The following is a 19,262-nucleotide window of genomic DNA, read 5'->3' on the forward strand; positions in this document are numbered from 1 at the left end:
AAAGAAACATTGCTTTAAGAAAGTCCAGTGTGGCAAGAAACACAGGTGGTTAGACGATCAGACAGTTTAGCACAGCCAAAATGTCTGTAATAATTGGTGGTGATGGCGCATAGATAAGATGCTTGCCTTTGGTGTGGGAGACCTGGGTTTGATTCCCACTGTGAGACATCCACCATTGTGTCCCTGAGCAAGACACTTAACCCCTAGTTGCTCCAGAGGCGTGCGACGTCTGACATGTATAGCAATTGTAAAGATAAAAGCGTCAGCTAAATGAATAAACGTAAATGTAATAATTCCTCACTGGACCGGAAAACTGTGAGTGCACAAATATGCTGAACCAGGAAGTCAGTCCATACATTGTGATAAAAAACTCTCAAAGGGCCGCTATGAGCTGAAAGTTGAGGGCCACGTGAGCAACAGAGAGTTGTGAAGTTGTTAATAGGATGTTTTTCAGTAGCTTTTCTGGCTTGTCTACCTGTTCTGTTGAAGAAGTAAAGAAGCACATAACCCAGTTATCTTAGAAAATTACTACACCTTAATCAACAGCTTCTTATCCAACCTGTCCTTTATTTATCCTTTCAGGCAAGCGGCAACCTCGCGGGCTGAAAAACTAAGCGAAGTACCAATAACTGCAGTTCATCGAATGGCCACTTGAGACTGGCTCCAAAAGCATGTCAATCACTATTGACCTCCATGTTAAAATGCCCGAACTTACAGCAGAAATAAACAGCCTGGTACAAAAAAAAATCTCTATAGCTAATTTCCCCCTTAATGACAACTGTACGAGGGTTTATTTTAATATAACTCACCATTTTGAATTAAATTAAGGCTTCAAGTTATGCATAATTAAGGTTGGGCCACTTCGAGTGGCAGGTGGGTGCTGTCACATGTGGCTAGCCACAGCAGTTCGGCCCAACGCTCCACCTCTTTACCCATTTTTGGATTAGCTGGGAGTTAGGTGAGTCAGGCACTGCCAAGATGACTCTTCCAAAACCTATAGGTGACGTCCAGGAGACTACGTTTATTTTTTATACAGTCTATGGCCTGAAGTAGTTTTGACAAATTGTGATTTGAACAAAGCAAAACATTCAAATGTAAAAATTGTTCATTTGAGAGTGACAAACTAAAGCAAGCCAACTGTCCTGCAAAATATGGCATTAAATCCATTACAAATATTCATGCAAACATACCTTCAAGTTGATTCAATTTTGAAACCCATATTTAAGAATCTCTTCGGGGCGGCTGTGGCTCAAGTGGGTCCCATCTCCTCCAGTCTACACATCGAAGTATCCTTGGGCAAGAATACTGAACCCTGGGTTGCAGCTCCAGCCACTGGGGTAATTAACAATAAGGTAGTGAGTACGACATTACAAAGCCAAAAGATGCAATGGCCAAAACTACAAGAATTAGACCCAAGTTGTAATAAACCAAACGTATCCTTCAACAGGTCGCAGCAATCTCTCTTTGTCATTGTAACCTTGTTGCCCAGCAGAACTATTCAGTTGATGTATCTGCCCAGGCCTTGAAATACTTCATATAAATTGGACAAAAATATCCTTATCACCCTGCTCTCTTTCTCACACACACACACCTCCTGTTCCTCTCTCCGTGTCCCTTCAGATTAAGTCATCCATCACTCTCATTCCCAAAACACTCTCCCCTACATTCACACAGCGCCACAGAATGTAGACCATAACAGAGAGGCCGGGGCGAGCACACACACTCTGTTTGGGTTTAGGCGCCGTGCGTGTTTTCCACCACCTCCTCGCCCAGTAGCTGTGACGTGGTTGGCTGAGAGGTGTGGACACATTCCTGGCGCGTCGAGCAGCGCTCCGCGGCAGGCCGGGTTAAAGGTCACTCACCTGTCTGCCGGCCTCGCCTCCACATCGAGAGGTGAGCGGGAGTGGATGTTTTTTTTCACAGCTGTGGCCGGATAGCCTCCTGTACCCACGTTTCCTCACTCATGGCCCATTCACAGATTTGTGGCAGGGAGGTCACAGCTCCTCCGAGCTTCTGCCAAGCTGTCCAGACTGCAGGGGAAGGGGTGAACGAGTGCATACGGGAAGAGGAATGTGCCTGGAAGGAATGCCAGTGGTGGAAAGTAACTAAGTACTCAACTACTGTACATGAGATACTTGTACTTTACTTGAGTATTTCCATTTTATGCTACTTTATACTTCTACACAGCCCCGTTTCTGAGGACAACATTTTACTGGTTACTTCACAAATAAAGATTTTACATTTATAGCTCATAAAATACAATGCATTGTTAAAATCAATCCAGTGGTTCCCAACCTTTTTGGCTTGGGGCCCCCTCACAAAAAACCCCCGTCTAGTTGGGGTCTCTTGTCACATTTCAGATGTCTATAGCCAATGCAGTAGTATTAGTTTGAGGAAGGTCACAGTCTCCTCATCGCTCCACACAGACCTGATGTTTTCGTGTCATTAGTGGACGTCAAAGTCACGTGCTTCATGTACATCTTGGTTGATTCACTGAATCTGTTTCCATTGTACTTTATGACATTTTCTTCTCAGCAATATGCCAACTTTGTCACCTCAACCAAGGTGTTTTTGCAATATTTCGATATTGGAAATTAGCATAAAAAGAGGTGGATGGAAACACACTTTATCTGAGTTTTTGAGCTTTTGAGGGCCAAAGAGGTTAAATTTTCCAATATTATATAAAAAGCAAAAATCAGAGAAAAGTTTTTAACAAAAAGAAAACTACTTTTTGTATCAGAACTTTTCTTTTCTCTCCCGTTAATCATCTCATGACATTTCAGGGAGCCTGACCCCTACATTGGGAACCACTGGATTAACTGTATGTTCAAACTAAATAGCTCCACCTCAACCAGCTACAGTAAAATGCTGCCCAGTATTAATCTAATAATGTCATATATCATAATATGTCAGAGGGGAATTTTTACTTTTGATTACATTTTTCTTATCTTAAATGTGCGACTTTTACTTGTAACTGACAAATTTTTCATCATAATATTGGTACTTTTACTCAAGTAAAGTACCTGAGTACTTGTTCCAGTACTGCTCAGACCTTCAGGTTAGTCGTGGGGAGGAGGTGTTTTATGTGGTGGGAACTGGCCTTGAAGTGTAGACGCAACAGGGAGCCACAAAATCATGAACTGCTGCGGCTGAACCATGGACCTCCACTCTCTGTCTCTTTCTCTCTCTCTCTTTCTCACTGTGTCTCTTGCTCGCTCGCTCACTCATTGTCTGCAGATTGAGTGGCCATTCTCAGCTCAGTGATGGAGATGTCCTGTGGGGGGTTGCATGGTGTGGGAAACTAGTTGATGAATGAGTGTTTGGCATGCTTGCACAGATGCATAGTTTGCTCCAGTATAGTTTATGTGTGTGTGTGTGTGTGTGTGTTATTGTAGTAATGGCGAATGCATGCATGTGTGTGTATAGGAGTGTGTGTGTGTGTGTGTGCCTGTATGAACACAATGCCCTGCTTGTGTTGGTATAGAATGGAGTTATGGCCTTTGTCCTGTCAGCATTCTTGTGTTGCTATTGGCCTCGGAGTGCATGGCAGCTCCCGCAGGCTCGGGGACAATAACCACCCCCACCTTTCCCTCCTCTCGCTGGGAGTCACAATACCCCTCTTCGGCAGCACCCATCACCCTGAGACAGACGCCCCAAAACTGGCCTGCTATGGGTGTCACACAGTTACCAGCACCCAGAGATATCCTGAGGAGGGCAGGAAGAAGGAAAATAAAGGCAGAAAATATAGAAAGAGGGGATTTCTCCTCATAAATATGGTCAGAGGAAGTGTGTTCTGGATATGTGAGTCATGTGTTCAGTATTATCTCATCAGCTGTGATTCACTTACAGAGGAAATGAGAAGATTATGGCTGTCCACAGAACCCATCCATGCTCTTTGGTTTTTACTTAATTGCACACAAAGACACACACATGCATGCACACATGCATCAGGAATGTTTGTCTACCTGAAGAGCATTGGAGCAAGCCAGAACAGGGAGGGCGATGTTGACATAGCAGAGCGATTGAGACGCTACTGCTGATTATTATACAGCCATGCAAACAAGGACCTGATGTCATCAAGTCATTATGAACAAACCCACGCATCAACTTGACAACAGACAGTTTGGGAGAACAGTCACTCATGACAAGTTGGGACACTCTTTTAAAAAACAGATTAAACATCAGAAGCTGACGAGTAGCCAACATTAACATTCAGCCTCATCTACCAGAGCAGGCAGGCTGCAAATCTCAGAGCAGAAATTACAGGAGATGTGTTTGTTTACAGGCTGTAAAGCATTTCCCCTGGTCTCACCGGGCACCTGTGTTTTCACCCGCCACAAAACCAACACCGTATCCAGCTGCGTTAACACCACCATGAAACCACCGGAATGGATTCCTTTCACTGAAATTATCAACCACCTTTCAATGAAAACAGGTTGCAAAGGTGCATGTTTCTCTCTGTGTGTTTATGAATTTCTACTCTTGTGAGGTCCAGGTGACAAACCCTTTCAATGCAGCTGCAACTCTGTTGGTCCTCACTTTTGCAGAACAGTTAGGACTTTGAGTTTGTGGTTTAGATACGGTATGTAGCCTACTGATTTATTTAGGTGTTAGAATCTATTTATTTTACTTCACCATCCAAGCAAACAGTCCTATCTTTCTAACCACCACCAACCACTGTTGATGCCTCTATTTGCCTTGTTCAGTCATGCAAGTCAGTTTTTCATTCAAAACAAAACATTATTATTGCTGCCCTAAACATAACCTTGGGTGCCAGTAGAAACAGCTACAACATCAGGTGTTTGGTCCAGCAAATTTTAAAGGAATAGTTTGGTATTTTGGGAATTGTACTTGTTTGTTTTCTTGCTGAGCAGTAGATAAGACAGTCATCACCATTCACATTAAATCTGAAGCCACAGCCTGCTGCAGTTTAGCTTAGCTTAGCACAAAGACTGGAAACAGGGGGAAACAGCTAGCCTGGCTCTGTTCAAAGATAAACATTATGTCTTTAATCCCTACAAAAGCATTATGTTGGCTATTTTCTGTCAGGGCAAAGTGACTTCCTGGAGTGTCAGCTGCCTCACAGTGACGTCAAGACTCTATAGGGTTTGTCTCTATACAATTAGACTGAACAGGAAAACAGTTTAAAGGTGCTCTGAGGAGTTTTCTAACAAATTAACAAAAGGGTTGTTTACTTTCAGTGTCTCACCGTAACATACTGTGTGTAACCTGAAGGTCTAACAAACATAATTAACACATTTACTCCCTATTACACATTTCCAATTCAGATTTTTTTCAAAGATTTTAAATTATGATTTGTTTATTTCCTTGTTTATTTGTTAGCAGTCATCTTCTTCCTTGCTTTTTCTTTGCATATTACAGCCACCAACTGTTGATCAGTAGAATAGTGTAAAAATCGTGTATCAAACCGCCCATGTCCTTGTTCGCTTGCAAGATACAAACACAACACTGTCCCACTCATAAAACCAGTGCTCCATATGGTGGTCAGAAACGATATGAGGTACCTTTAATTATATGTAAATGTCGGCCTTTAAAGCTGCAGATTTTTGACCACTAGGGGCTGAGAAAACTTTACGTTACAGCTGTCAGTAAATAATACCTACTCACACACACAGACACAGAACAACATTATCATCCCCTATGAGTAATATGTCTGACCACCTGATGAATGTAACTCCAATAATCACTGGCATCTCAGTTTCAATCGCCACCAACTCGGGGAAAATATGTGGCACTTTAGCTTCTAACAAATGTTATCTGTTTACTGTTTTTGTGCTGGGCAGCTGGGTTTTATCAGCTTGCGTGATAAAAGCAAGGCTTCATGTGAAAACTGACACTGAACCAGTAGTTACCAGCATTACAGTGGAAATGCCATAAAACCAAAACAATAAAAGAAGCACCAAAGCAAGGTTGAGCTGCAGCACTGAGGGATATAAATCACTGTTGTTGTTTTTTTATTCAGAGTTAAACTACAAAGTGTTGATTAATGCAGCTTTAAAGATAGAAGTATGTGAATCAACATAAGGTACTCAGAAGTACAGTAACAGAAAAATGTGTGTGTTTATGAGAGAGAGAGAGTGCATATGAAAAGAGGACAGGGAGGGAGAGAGGGAGGCAGAGTTAGCATGTGTGGACATGAAGGCGGTAAAGGCCCGGGGATACAGAGGGAGAAAAACATTAGAGGTGATCCACAGGCATTGCATGGCACATCAACACATACCTCTTTCTCTAAGTCACTCACAAACGCCCCTTAATCTCTCTCACACAAACCTCTGGTCCACTGACATACACACTTGCATAAAAACACACAACGATTACCACACTCCCCCCCTGTTCGGTGGGGGTTTAAGAAGGCTTGTATGGATCAGTTCCCCACTAATCAGTACATGAGAGGGATTCTTCACATGCGTGTGTTGAGATTAAAAGTCCTCCTTCAGGCACAATTTCCTGAATGAAAATCAACTCCTTCCTTTATTCTTTCATAGAGATATTTACCTACTATGAAATTACTGTAATATTTATACAGGAATTTACAATGTGTTATAGTAACATCACTTTATAAACTCTCCCATAAGCTCCGCTGTTTCTGCTCCTGTATATACTGACACAATGTTCTATATATATGTATATAGTAATTATGTGTTCCCTTTTTTTGTTCCAGGTTTGGTCTTGGGACTTTGAGACTTTACCAGTAGCCGATAAAGTGTTGTTGTCTTATAAAAACGGCTGTCTTACACTGATAGGATCTACATAGTGAGTACCACCAGCCCCCATTAACCAGCATGAGGTGCTGCACCTGCATCTCACAGCAGCACACAAGACTTTAAACTACCTCCTAAAAGTACAACTGCAGGGCCAGAGGGCAATAGACACACTTGTTATCCATGAAAAAGAAAGGCATTCTCAGGGTTAAAGGCAATGGCATTCACATATTTTGCTTAAGCAAAACTACCCACCAGTAAAAGAAATACTCCAAGTAATAGTCCTATATTGACATTGTGTAAGTATTATCCACAGAATGTGGACGCCTGTCCAAAGTTATTTGTATTATGCGGAATGGCCCCTTTCACATTGTTTGGTAATTGGATATGTTATGTTAATGGGTTCTTAATGATGCATTACTAGGTACTGCAAGGAAGATGTTAATGTTGTAAATGTTGTTTTCTGCAACTTTAAACATCTATTTGATGGTAAATATTGTACTTCTAGATTGTCCTCCAGATTTGAAAGCTGGAGTTACATTGCAGAATAAAGATTTTTCAAACAAAACATATGATCAACATATAAGATAGGAGTCATTTCTATACATGAGACTAGCAAAAAAGATATAAAATTATTATAAAATTATTATTAAGATCCACCTTGATCAAACCGACATTGTTTTTTTCAGGTTAAATGCTGGTTTGGTAGTATTTGAATGTAAATGGTTCAACACTTCCCTCTAGTGGAATAAAATTACACTACTTCTGTTTCACTATCAAAGCTGAGATTTTGTCTAGTCCCTCTTTGGCTTATTTTTATAAGAAGTGACACAGCACATAATAAACAACAAGTAACAGTACTACTTGTAAGCCCACTAAAGAACCACAAATTACAGGAATACTAAGCACACACGAAAAACCAAATTAAAATATAATAAACCTAACATTTAACATTATTTAACATTAACTAAATAAATACCAAATGACACCAAACACACTAGAATTGCAGTATAATACGACTTTGAGTACATATATATATAGTTTAAACAGAAAATAAGGGAACATTTTCACGCTCACTATCATCAACCACAACAACAACAACAACGTCACGTAACGAGGACGCGCTCGAGCCAACACCACGCGACAGGGACTGACAAGATGGCGAACACTTTAGAAACAGAGGAGTTTCTGCCGTGAAGGAGAGGCTCGGTATGTTAAATTTATTTTTCTCACAGAGTCATTCATAATAAATTTTTAACAGTGTAGCTGACGGTGCGTTTGTTCTTGTCTAAACACACGCAGAAGGTCTGTTTTAAAGCGGAGCCTGCCGCTTGGAGCTGACCCCCAAGCTAACGCATGAACTTGTTGGGATTATCGTAGTTAGCCTAATGCTAGCTAGCATGCTAGGCTAATACTAGCAGGACAGCTAGGGCTCCTTAATCTCTTGAATAAATACAAAACGGTAACGTGAGAGCTGGTACAGGTGTCGCTTGTTTGTGTATATCCTACTGGTATTTAAGGCTATTTTAGATAATGTTTCTGTAATGTTTTTGTAGAGGTTTTAATTTCCCTTGTGTGTGATTTCAGTATGTTGTAATAGCTGTATCAATTACAGGCTAGCTGTAGCTTAGCTAACCTTAGCTGTAGAGGTAACGTTATTTAAAAGTTAAGCTGTTTCGACCACCCTTATCATGCGACTCGTGTTGCCATTATGTCGCACAGTTTGTTGAAAGGGCAGACAAGCGGATAGTGTTTTTATTGTGACTTGTTCAGCCTGTTTTAACGCAAGGTTGCGGGGTGTTCAGCCTCTTTAAGAACCACGCAGTCACAAGGACAAACCAGGCAAAGCGCGCTAATTTACTGATAAAACTAAAGCGACAACTGACCCAGAGTCTAAGCACTATTTGCAATCAGACGCCACTTATTTTCTTCACATTATATCAATTGCTTTATACTAAAGCTCTGTTACTACTGTAGCTCTGTAATTTGCAATGTGGATATTCCTCATATATATATAACTTCATGTTGGTTGTCAACTCAACAGGTGACAATAAGATTTTATTTAAATCACAGTGACTGCAGACACTCATGGCAACACAATCTGATCAATAAAAACGCCCACTCCCTCAGTATAACTGGTAAACAAACGCCTACTTTGACCAAAAGGCTTAGAGCTTGTTTTGCTTTTATAATAGCGGGTAATGGAATGAAGGGATAATACAGCATCTCTCCTGCATCCAAGTCTTTCCACCACTTTCACTCGCTCTTACCTAAGCCATTTCCTGGCAGTCAGTTTTCTTTCTTTGGTTCCCACTCTTTCATTTCCCCAGCAAAAAATAGTCCTGTACCCAGACAAAGGTTGCACCCGTTTGCAATCCCACTCCCTTTTTTGTTGGATAATCTTACTTCTTTGACCTCAGCAGGAGGGGTTTGAAAGGGCTCAGCCCACTCAAGGATCCCCAGTTTCTCGGCTGAGGTACACCAGCCCCCAAAGATTTGAAAAGAAGCCAGAAGAGGTTGAGTGGAGAGTGATTGTTGGGTTTGGGTTGAGTTTAGTTGTTCTTCAGTATTGTATAAACCCATAGTTCGATCAGTGTTTTTGAACAACTCTTCAGTTAGAAGATTTAAAAAAAAACAAGACAGGATTTCATCAAGAAGCAACCCTTGAACTTCCCACTGCGTATTAGCGGGAGAGAAGTTTTGATAATGAAAATATATTAATATCCCTGTGAAGCCACTGGCTACTGTCACTGTGCTTAAGTTGCTCTCTCTGGAAAAGCTTTTTGATGGTTTCACATCCAAGTTCACTGTTAACTTAACACTTCTGTTTTTTAGTGGATGTGCCTGGCAACACTCAGTGCAGTCATGTTTATATCATCCAGTTATTTTACTGTTTGCGCATGTTAGAGCTGGGAAATGTTAAATCCTGCGTGTCACCTGGCTGTTTGCCACTGTTTACTGTGTATAGCTGTGGCCTCATAAAACAGTCATTGGAGGTTAGATGTAATTACTTTGAGATATTGTTTTTATTGATGTGTTTCCAGGAAAAGAACAGGATGTCATTATGATATATAGAAATACACCACATATTTTTTTATATTTGGCCTGTAAGGGTAGCAGGTGAATAAGAACACAACATTTTTAATTATGTATAACTTTTATTAACGCACCGTCCATTTCCACCTGCTTTCTAATTCCACCTATTCATCTCTACTAACCAGGTCTGTTGTCTTTCCCCTCTAGACACCACCATGCCCTGGCAGGGTCCCATTTCTCAGCTCACCATGGTGATATGAAGCCAGTGTGAATTGTTGACACACACACACACAGACTCGCACACAGACGGTCAGTTATTGACTGACACAGCCAGCCATCTCGGCAGGCAGGCGTGTGTAATGGACAGGTGTAAGCATGTGGGGCGGCTGCGGCTGGCCCCAGACCACTCCATCCTCAATCCCCAGAAGTGGCACTGCGTGGACTGCAACACCACAGAGTCCATGTGGGCCTGCCTGGGCTGTGCTCATGTGGCATGCGGGCGTTACATCGAGGAACATGCTCTGCAGCACTTCCAGCAGCAGCACCACCCGTTGGCTATGGAGGTTAATGAACTTTACGTTTTTTGTTACTTGTGTGACGACTATGTCCTGAATGATAACGCCACAGGAGACTTAAAGCTGCTTCGTAGTACACTCAGCGCCATTCAGAGCCAGCGCTATGAGGTTACCACCCGCAGTGGGCGCACCCTCCGCTCTGCTAGCGTTGCCCCGGACTCTGTCATGCCATCCGGTGCACGCGAGCTGCAGCTAAGGGACGAGGATAGGATGTTTACTGCACTCTGGCACCGCCGCAGGGCACTTATGGGACGTGTCTTCCGCTTCTGGTTTGGACTGACTGAATGCGGAAGGAAGAGGGAGGAAGAAGAGAGAAAGAAAGAGGAGGAGGAAGAGCAGAAAAGGGAGGCAAGGGAGAGGAGGCGGGCTCTAAAGAGGCAGCTAAAGGAGGAGCTGGAGAATGCCCCTCTCAGGAAGAGTCGCCGGTTACGTTGGAAGAGCCAAAGAGTTGCAGATGTGGCGGTCACAACACCATCGCGGAGGACACGCAACAAGACTAAAACCCCTGTGCCGCCGTCTCTTACCCGCAGGCCAAGGACTCGTAGCCCTGACGCTGCTGTCCCCAAGAAATCTGGACGGACGAAAAAGGTCCAACCAACTCCCAAACCCCAAAGCCGTTCTTCTACCACCAAATCTAAACCCAAAACGTCCTCAGCGACCCCCCGTTCTTCACAAACACCTGCTTGTCGCAAGCAGAGTAATAAACAGGGTGGCTCACCCTTCAAACGGCGTCCCACAGTCACTCCTGGGGTAACGGGCCTGAGGAATTTAGGAAACACCTGTTATATGAACTCCATCCTACAGGTGCTGAGCCACCTGCATGTCTTCAGGGAGTGCTTTCTGCGCCTGGATCTGACCCAGGCACTGGAGCTTCTGGCATCTGCCGTCCATGGCCAACTGGCTGGAAAGGCCTCGTCCCAGTTCCCCCTGACCCAAAGGAAGGTATTTCAGGCCAGCTCAGGCTCTGGGGCGGGGCTGAGCGGCGGAGCCTCACGGACTCGCAGCATGGAACTAATACAACCCAAAGAGCCCAGCTCAAAACACATATCTCTCTGCCACGAGCTGCACACCTTGTTCCAGGTTATGTGGTCTGGCAAGTGGGCGCTGGTATCGCCTTTTGCCATGCTTCACTCGGTGTGGCAGCTGATCCCGGCGTTCAGGGGATACGCTCAGCAGGATGCTCAGGAGTTCCTGTGTGAGCTGCTGGACAAAGTGCAGCACGAACTGGAGAGCACTGGCAAGCACACAACCACTGCAGGAGTCCCACAGAAACGACTCATCAAGCAGGTGCTTAGTGTGGTCAACACCATCTTTCATGGCCAGCTCCTCAGCCAGGTACGACACAAACACACCTACAACCACCTTTACTTAAATCTGTAACTAACTCAGCGGTGGTCATAAGCTTCATCTGATTCACTGATCATGATGCCTGCTCACATGCACCCACTCAGATCCGCCTACACACTGATAATTCAACAGCTAAATCGTCTCTGACCGAACTGGATCACTAATTCATAATTAATTCAGATCAAATTGGTCTGATGGATTCATGTTTCACTTTAAATGCTGAAGTGGAGGTTAAGCTTCCAGCATGACATGAGTCTAAATGTTTATTTTTCTGTTCAATTCAAAACTTATACCATGACACAGTAATGAACTTTGGTATGACCCTGATTAGTCGGTTAATCAATTAGTGGATCGCCAGAAAAATAAACACCCAATATTTTGATAAACTGTTTCAGTGACTTTTTTCAATGAAAGATTGTTCATAAAAATGCTATAAAATGTCCGGTTTCATGTTCTCTAGTGTTAGGACTCTTTGTCATACATCACATTAAACCGAAAACTTTTTGGTTTTGGATTGTTGGTTGGACAAAACAAGAAATTTTAAGAAATCACCTTGAGCTTTGGTTTAGTTGCGATGGCTATTTTTTTATTTTCAAGGACTCATAATGCAAAGAAATGTTTTGTGCAGCCCTGATCCTGATTAATACAGCTTTCTGGCTGTTATTGTAGTGTTAACATCATTAATAACTCTAATTAATTGCACCTGTGCTCACTGAGTTGCAAATTAGGTGCTGTTTTTTCATATATTCACCATAATTGCCTAACCAATAAACACAAAAAGGCACACTTTGTTTTGTCTGACGTCTCAGCTTCAGTTGGGGCATCTCACACTGAAAGTGTGACGTCTAATGAATAGTGTGAAGTAAAAGGACTAATTTCTTAATGTAAAAATACTGCTTTGTTACTTGAGTGTGAGAGCTGGTTTAGAACTGACAGAGATATGAACAACTGATAACAATATTTTTATATATTTAACCCCATCCACAAACACAAGATCATTTCAGCAACTGATGGAAGAGAGACGTAGGGAGTGTAGAGAGTTAGTATGAGGACAAGAGATTAGCGTCTACTTGTGGAGGCTGAGCACACACTGTGACACCTGCTCCTGCTGAATAGAGGACTGTGTGTCTGTAAAGGGTTTTGGGGGTATCTTGGCCCAGTGGCTATTAACTACAGCACTCAATAGGGACAGGATAAAGAAACATAAAAAAAAACACACTGTTACAAGTAGGGTTAGAAGATTATATGTATAATATACTTATACCACTACATCCATCATGTCTTTATTTTCTCTTGCTCCCGTGTACAGGTGACGTGTCTGGCCTGCGACCATCGCTCCAACACTGTGGAGCCTTTCTGGGATCTGTCTCTGGAGTTCCCTGAGCGGTATCACAGTAATAGCAGAGAGTCGGCAGCTCAGGCTTCGTGCCATTTGACAGAAATGCTGGCCAAGTTCACAGAGACTGAAGCACTGGAGGGAAACATCTACGCCTGTGACCACTGTAACTGTGAGTTAAACAACATCAACACACACACACTTAAGATTTATAATTGCGATTCGATGATAATGGCACAAATGGTACTATGAGTCTATTTGCTTAATTATCAAGGAATGTGCGAAATATTGACATTTTGAAATGTGTATTTCTCAACTTGAACTCAAGTTAAACAATAAACAATATTTATAACAATAACAAGTAAAACGGAACAAGGCGAGCGTGCTCTACGGAGGAGGCGGCTAGAAGGAGCACATATTGGCATCCCTGGCACCGGCTCAATGTACATCTGTCTGTATCCACAACCTGGAGGAGGAACCGTACATGAGTGTATTAAATAAAGAGTATAATATTTAGTTAATAGTATCCTGTTAGTGTACAATAATATATTAAATACTACATTTATTAGAATTTCAAATAATTGTATACTTTTTACCACGTGAGTATTAAAATCAGTTATAGCACGTCAGCTCTGTGAAAAGTTGAACATGCTAATGTTAAATGTCCTGGGAGCCAAACCTCCTTATCTTGTCCCTGTTTTCTTCTGTCTTACGGCTTCAACAGTTGAAGCACCGGCATTTACCCTGGTGTTCCGGTGGCAAGTCCGACTATGTTTTGAATGATTAGCGGCGGGGCGCGGAGGGGGGTTACGGTGGGTTGTTGTCTTAAAAGTTACTCGCACACTACTCATAAAACAATTTTCTCATTGCACTTAGGCTTATCTGTTTTTAGAGGCACATGCGAAAGCCCCGTGTGGGCAGAGATAATGAGCAGACTGCAACGCACACACAGAAGAGAGCATCACATACACTTTCACTGTTTGATTAAATCGCACATGACGACATCGCGATTGCAGTTAGATTAATTGTGCAGCCCTAGTTACACAGAGGACTTGTTAGACTCAGCGCAGATACAAACTGTGCAGTAATGTTGTCTAAAATGTCTGAAAACTGGTAACTATTTTAGATTGTGATATAAAATTAATTTCAAGCCCTGTTAACATGGTTTGTTTGTCATTAAACAAAATGCCCCATCCTAGCTAGAATACATACCAATGACAACAAGAAAAGTTTGTGGATAAAATTGTTGAAAAAAAGTTTGAAATTTGTCCAAAATTAGAATTTACTGCTTTGGAAGTCATAAAATGGTGAGTAAAATCAGGTGATATTTAGAGATGTCCTGAGTCATTCTGGGCACATTTTAAAGAGGTGGTATTATGTTCATTTTCAGTATCAAAATCCTATTTAGATGTTGTACCAGAACAGGTTTACATGGTTTAATTTTCAAAAAACACCATATTTTGTGTCATACTGCACATTGCTGCAGCTCCTCTTTTCACCCTGTGTTGAAGGGTTGAAGGCTTAGTTTTTAGCTATGGAGTGATACATCTTGTCTGTAAATGATCTTTGTTGGGAGTTGTACATGCGCAGTTCCTAGTTAAGGACTACTAGCCAATCAGAAGCAGAGAAGGGCGAGTCAGCGAAAAGACGGTAAACGGCTTCGATTCAGCTGTAGGCTACATGTTGCCGACCAGGTTGGCAGTTTGGACTGGAGCAAGAGTTTCAGAGTGGTGAGTTATTAATACAAAGTATTTTTCAACCATAAAGTTTTAACTGAGCTCTGTCTCTACATCACAGTAACAACTTCATGTCCACTGACTGCCTGGAGGGTAGCTAGTGTTTGGAAGGGAGAGGAGAAGTGTGCTGCAGCTCACTGTTTTTCCACCGGTGTATTTGAGGGCGTGTCGAACTAGCCGCTCAGCGAGCATTATGACACGTATTTTCATTGTGATGTCACAAGAAAGGGAAGTACATGCTGGACTACAAACGAGCTGTTTTCAGGCAGTTCAGAGCAGAGTTTTCTGTGGGAGATGGGAACTCCTTTTGGGGTGGACCTTGGGCTTTTTCACTTTGCAAACCTAATACATGCACAAAAAAGGTATATAACTCAATAAAGAAAAGGGAAAAAGCCAAAAAGCACCATACCACCTCTTTAATACCGGCTAAAATAAACCCAAACAAAGTCATATACGTCTGTTACTTTACTTACCAACATTCAGGTAAAGATAAGTATCAGATGTTGTAATATCTTCATGTAAAAGGGACTCTTTGCGGTTCTAGGCAGCTTGCAAAGCCGTTGATCACGAGAATGCAGCAAAGCTGAGGCGACACTCAATGGAGGAACGTTTTTATTGAGTGTCTCTCCTCTTGTTTGCAGCTGCTCGACGAAGGACCTCCTCCAAACCAGTCCTCCTGACCGAAGCACAAAAACAGCTGATGGTCCACAAACTGCCTCAGGTCCTGCGGCTTCACCTAAAACGCTTCAGGTATGATGATGATGATACACCAGAGTCAGTCAATCTCTGTAGCGCTTGTCAGGTATCAGAACGTCTGGTACCAAAAATAGTACCATGTTGCTTTTAGTAGCTGAAAGATGATTTTTTTTTCAGTTGAAAAAGTGCAGTGTAAGGGGAAAGACAGATTATTATTGTTACATAAATAGAAAATGTTTCTAATGAAAGACTCCTGTGAAATGGTGCCAACAGTTACTTGTTTGCTCTCTTAAAGGTAAAACACAAAACATCTCCCATTGGCTCTGAAAGTTCTCTAAGGTCACCTAAAGAATCTGCTTTTAGTCCATGAAAAATTATCAATGTGTGGAGTTGTTTTAATTTGAACACAATGATGATGCAGATGGTTTTATGATTCTTACTAGTAGCTTGATTGACTGACTAGCTTTCTGTCTTGCGATTGGTCCTCAGGTGGTCTGGGCGAAACCACCGGGAGAAGATCGGAGTCCACGTGAGCTTCGACCAGCTTCTTGACATGGAGCCCTACTGCCAAGAGCCCTCACCCAAAGTTGTGCCATGCTCCAGTCCCAGCAGCCCCAGCTCTGCAGGCTCACCGCGCCCCAAGCACTTCCTCTACGACCTCTCTGCTGTGGTGATGCATCATGGGAAGGGCTTCGGTTCTGGCCACTACACCTCCTACTGCTATAACACAGAAGGAGGTGAGTTAAGAGCACAGCGGGATTTAACTGAAAAGATAGATGGTTTGAGCCTAATTAATTAATATTCTCACAACTTGAAAATGATCTTGGTGAATTCATCCTGGAAGACATTATGTGTCTAAGATACTCAGTGTACATGTAAAAAGTAAAAAGTAACACAGCAGCATGTAAAATGTAAATGCTCCGTACTTGTATAGCGCCGTCTAGTCTTTTCGACCACTCAAAGCGCTTTTACACTACATCTGCATTCACCAGTCATACACATTCATACACTGGCGGAACAGCGGCCAGGGGCAAATCGGGGTTCAGTATCTTGCCCAAGGACACTTCGACACGCAACCAGGGGGAGCCAAGGATCAAACCGCCAACCTTCCGATTAACGGCCAACCCGCTCTACCTCCTGAGCCACAGCCGCCCCAGACACAACGTTGATCTTCTCTATTTCTCATTACAGCTTTTAGCCTTTTATACTGTCTTTTTGTTTTTGTGTTGTACTTTCCTGACAGTAGAACATATTTCAGCAGTGTTTTGCAAGTTAATTTTAGCATTCACACGCACTTTTCCGCAGGAAATACAATTTTCTAGACAAAACAAGACATTTTAGGACGTCATCTTGGGTTCTGGGACACAATGATAAACATTTTTCACAATTTTCTGACATTTTATAGACCAAACAATGAATGGATTAGTCGAAAAGAAAATAATCAACAGATTAAACGACAATAAAAATAATCCCTAGTTGCAGACCTAGTTTTTACTGGGAGCCTCTTGACTCCTAGGAGTCTCTTTCTCTCTCTCTTTATCTATCTCTATCTTTATGTCTATCTCTGTCTCTCCTCTCTATCACTAGGTCTCTCTCTCTCTGTCTCTGTCTCTGTCTCTGTGCACTCAAGAATTACAACAAAACCATATTTACTGCTTGGCTCATTGCACCAACCTTAACAATACTCCAGCTTCTTAATAATTTAAACCAGGTTCAAATTCAGAACCAGGTTTCCAGGACATCCCTGACCAGAACTTGAGTACTTTGCTTTTCACTTGTACCTGGAGTACTCTGATAGAAATCAGGATACTGTGGCATGTAAACACCATATCCATGTTTCTGAACAGTGGCTGAGATGGGGAGAAATCAAGACACAACTGCACTCAGATCATTAGAAACCTGGATACTGTCAGTCATTGATACAGGGAGACATATAACCAGATTTATAAACAGCATACTCAAAACCAGGAGACTCGTTTACATGTATCTGCATTCATTATACAACACAGTCAGTGTCTGTAAAAATAATCGCAATAAGATATTTTCTCAGACTTGTTCAGCCTAATCATTTGGTTCATTCATATTGACTTGTAGTTGCTTCTTTCTGTGCTGCCTTCATGTTAAATAGTTTCTCCTTGTTTTTTCCCCGCAGGCTTCTGGGTTCACTGTAATGACTCTAAGATGAATGTGTGTTCGGTGGAGGAGGTCTGCCGTGCTCAGGCCTACATCCTCTTCTACACACAGCGAGTAACTCAGGACAAAGACCGGCCACTATAGGACCACAATCCCCTGAACAACCTCCTCCTCAGCTGCAGCCTGACCACTCAGTAAGAAGATATCCGCACAGCCCCACCTATCACTCTTTCTCTCTCTCTTTGGGAGGATGGGTCTTTTAGTCTATTTTTCTAAATAAGAAAAAAAAAAAAAAAAAAGAGAGGAAGGACTCCTTTTTAAAACCTGGTTCTGCTTTGTGAACTTCTTGTATATGGTGTTTATATGTAGGTATTTTTTAAAAGAATGGGATTTGTGTACAGTTGTATTTTATAAAGAAAAAGAGTATCAGCCAAGATGTGTCTCCGTAGCAGCCAACAGACTTGCCCAGGCCAGGACACGACTACAACTGTCCTCTACAGGTGTATTCAAGGTGTCTGCCGACCTGCGTGTGGTGGCGTGTTGATTGTAAATGCTGTAAATCAACTGAAATGTTTCTCAGTCACTTTAGATAGTCGTCACAGAACTGGATGTAGGCTTTTACAATGTCATTCACTCACTAGAACTGGCCTCCCTGTGTTCTAGGCAGGTAAAGTGTTGATTTTAACGAAGACGGCCACTTAACTGTGAGAAATGCGCACATTTTCCTGCAGAACAGGTTGTGACCTCTGTTTTTAACTCTGTGTTGGTTCTTCGCTAAAGATCTGTACACAAAGCAGAGCAGGAAGTTTATTTTTCACTCTGAAGTCTGTCAGGAAAAATTGGCAGACCTCGAGCCAAAGCCTTGGGGGGGAGGGTATGGAAAAACCTCTCAGTATTTCCCCTTTCACTTAGTTTTTGTTGGTTTTTTGGCTAAATGCTGCCACCTCTTTACTCCAGAATGTCATTGTGTTCAGAGCGTGAACCATCCCAACCATTCGTATTAAGTGTACTATAAAAGTGCCCTTTTTAGCAACATGGACTCTGCACAGCTGCAGTTCCACCCAGACCAGCATTTAGATTACGAATGTATTTTTATATACAATCCTCTTCAGAGGTTTTAGAAAAGAGGCCATTGACTGTTTTTTAAAGTTTTTATACAACCGCTGATTGTTCAACCAACACCAGCATTTACGACAGATTTCACTGTTATCCCACCATTAAGTAGGTATGTGTACATACTGTGTTTAATTTATCATCTGTTCAATACAATATCCCGATTTAACAGGGTTTCTGCAGTGTATACAGATTGTAATATTTATCTCCATACTGGAGAAAATTGTAAAAAAAAAGGTATTCTCCACCTCAGTCGTGTTCCCACCATCAGACGGGAATTCAAAGCACACTTCATTTTGTTTGACACGTTGGCATTTTGGTTACTACTTTGTGTGTGTACATTTTTTAAAGTTATACTATGCAAATTGTTACCTCAATTTTTTCTAGAGAAAATTACCTCAATAAATGAGAATATTTTTTCATTTTTCTACAAAAGATGCCAGTGTCTTGCTTTTTTTATGTAGCTCAAAATCACTAACTTATCAAAGCAAAAACTATTAGTTTCACTTTACAGTTCAGATAAAGTAGCTACACTTTATTTCAGCAAACAATTTGACCACATTCATAT

At 42.0% G+C, this 19,262-nt stretch overlaps 1 protein-coding gene across 1 annotated transcript; it reads left to right on the forward strand.

Moving 5' to 3' along the window:
• The first annotated feature begins 7,816 nt into the window (after positions 1 to 7,816).
• On the forward strand, positions 7,817 to 19,103 carry usp44 (ubiquitin specific peptidase 44). The gene is made up of 6 exons (XM_038738725.1): positions 7,817 to 7,931; positions 9,966 to 11,668; positions 12,990 to 13,188; positions 15,394 to 15,502; positions 15,938 to 16,185; positions 17,601 to 19,103. Exons 2-6 carry the CDS (start codon positions 10,118 to 10,120, stop codon positions 17,723 to 17,725), a joined length of 2,232 nt encoding a protein of 743 aa, XP_038594653.1. The 5' UTR covers positions 7,817 to 7,931; positions 9,966 to 10,117; the 3' UTR covers positions 17,726 to 19,103.
• Positions 19,104 to 19,262: the final 159 nt, after the last annotated feature.

The sequence above is a fragment of the Micropterus salmoides genome, unplaced genomic scaffold, assembly GCF_014851395.1.
Source record: "Micropterus salmoides isolate LMB-PRFRI ecotype aquatic unplaced genomic scaffold, ASM1485139v1 Ms_hic_scaffold_23, whole genome shotgun sequence".
NCBI lineage: Eukaryota > Metazoa > Chordata > Actinopteri > Centrarchiformes > Centrarchidae > Micropterus > Micropterus salmoides.

Coding starts and splice junctions, on each gene's coding strand:
- usp44 (XM_038738725.1), top strand. CDS start 10,118: ATGGACAGGTGTAAGCATGTGGGGCGGCTGCGGCTGGCCCCAGACCAC. Junction 11,669..12,989: donor ATGGCCAGCTCCTCAGCCAG/GTACGACACAAA, acceptor TCCCGTGTACAG/GTGACGTGTCTGGCCTGCGA. Junction 15,503..15,937: donor CTTCACCTAAAACGCTTCAG/GTATGATGATGA, acceptor ATTGGTCCTCAG/GTGGTCTGGGCGAAACCACC.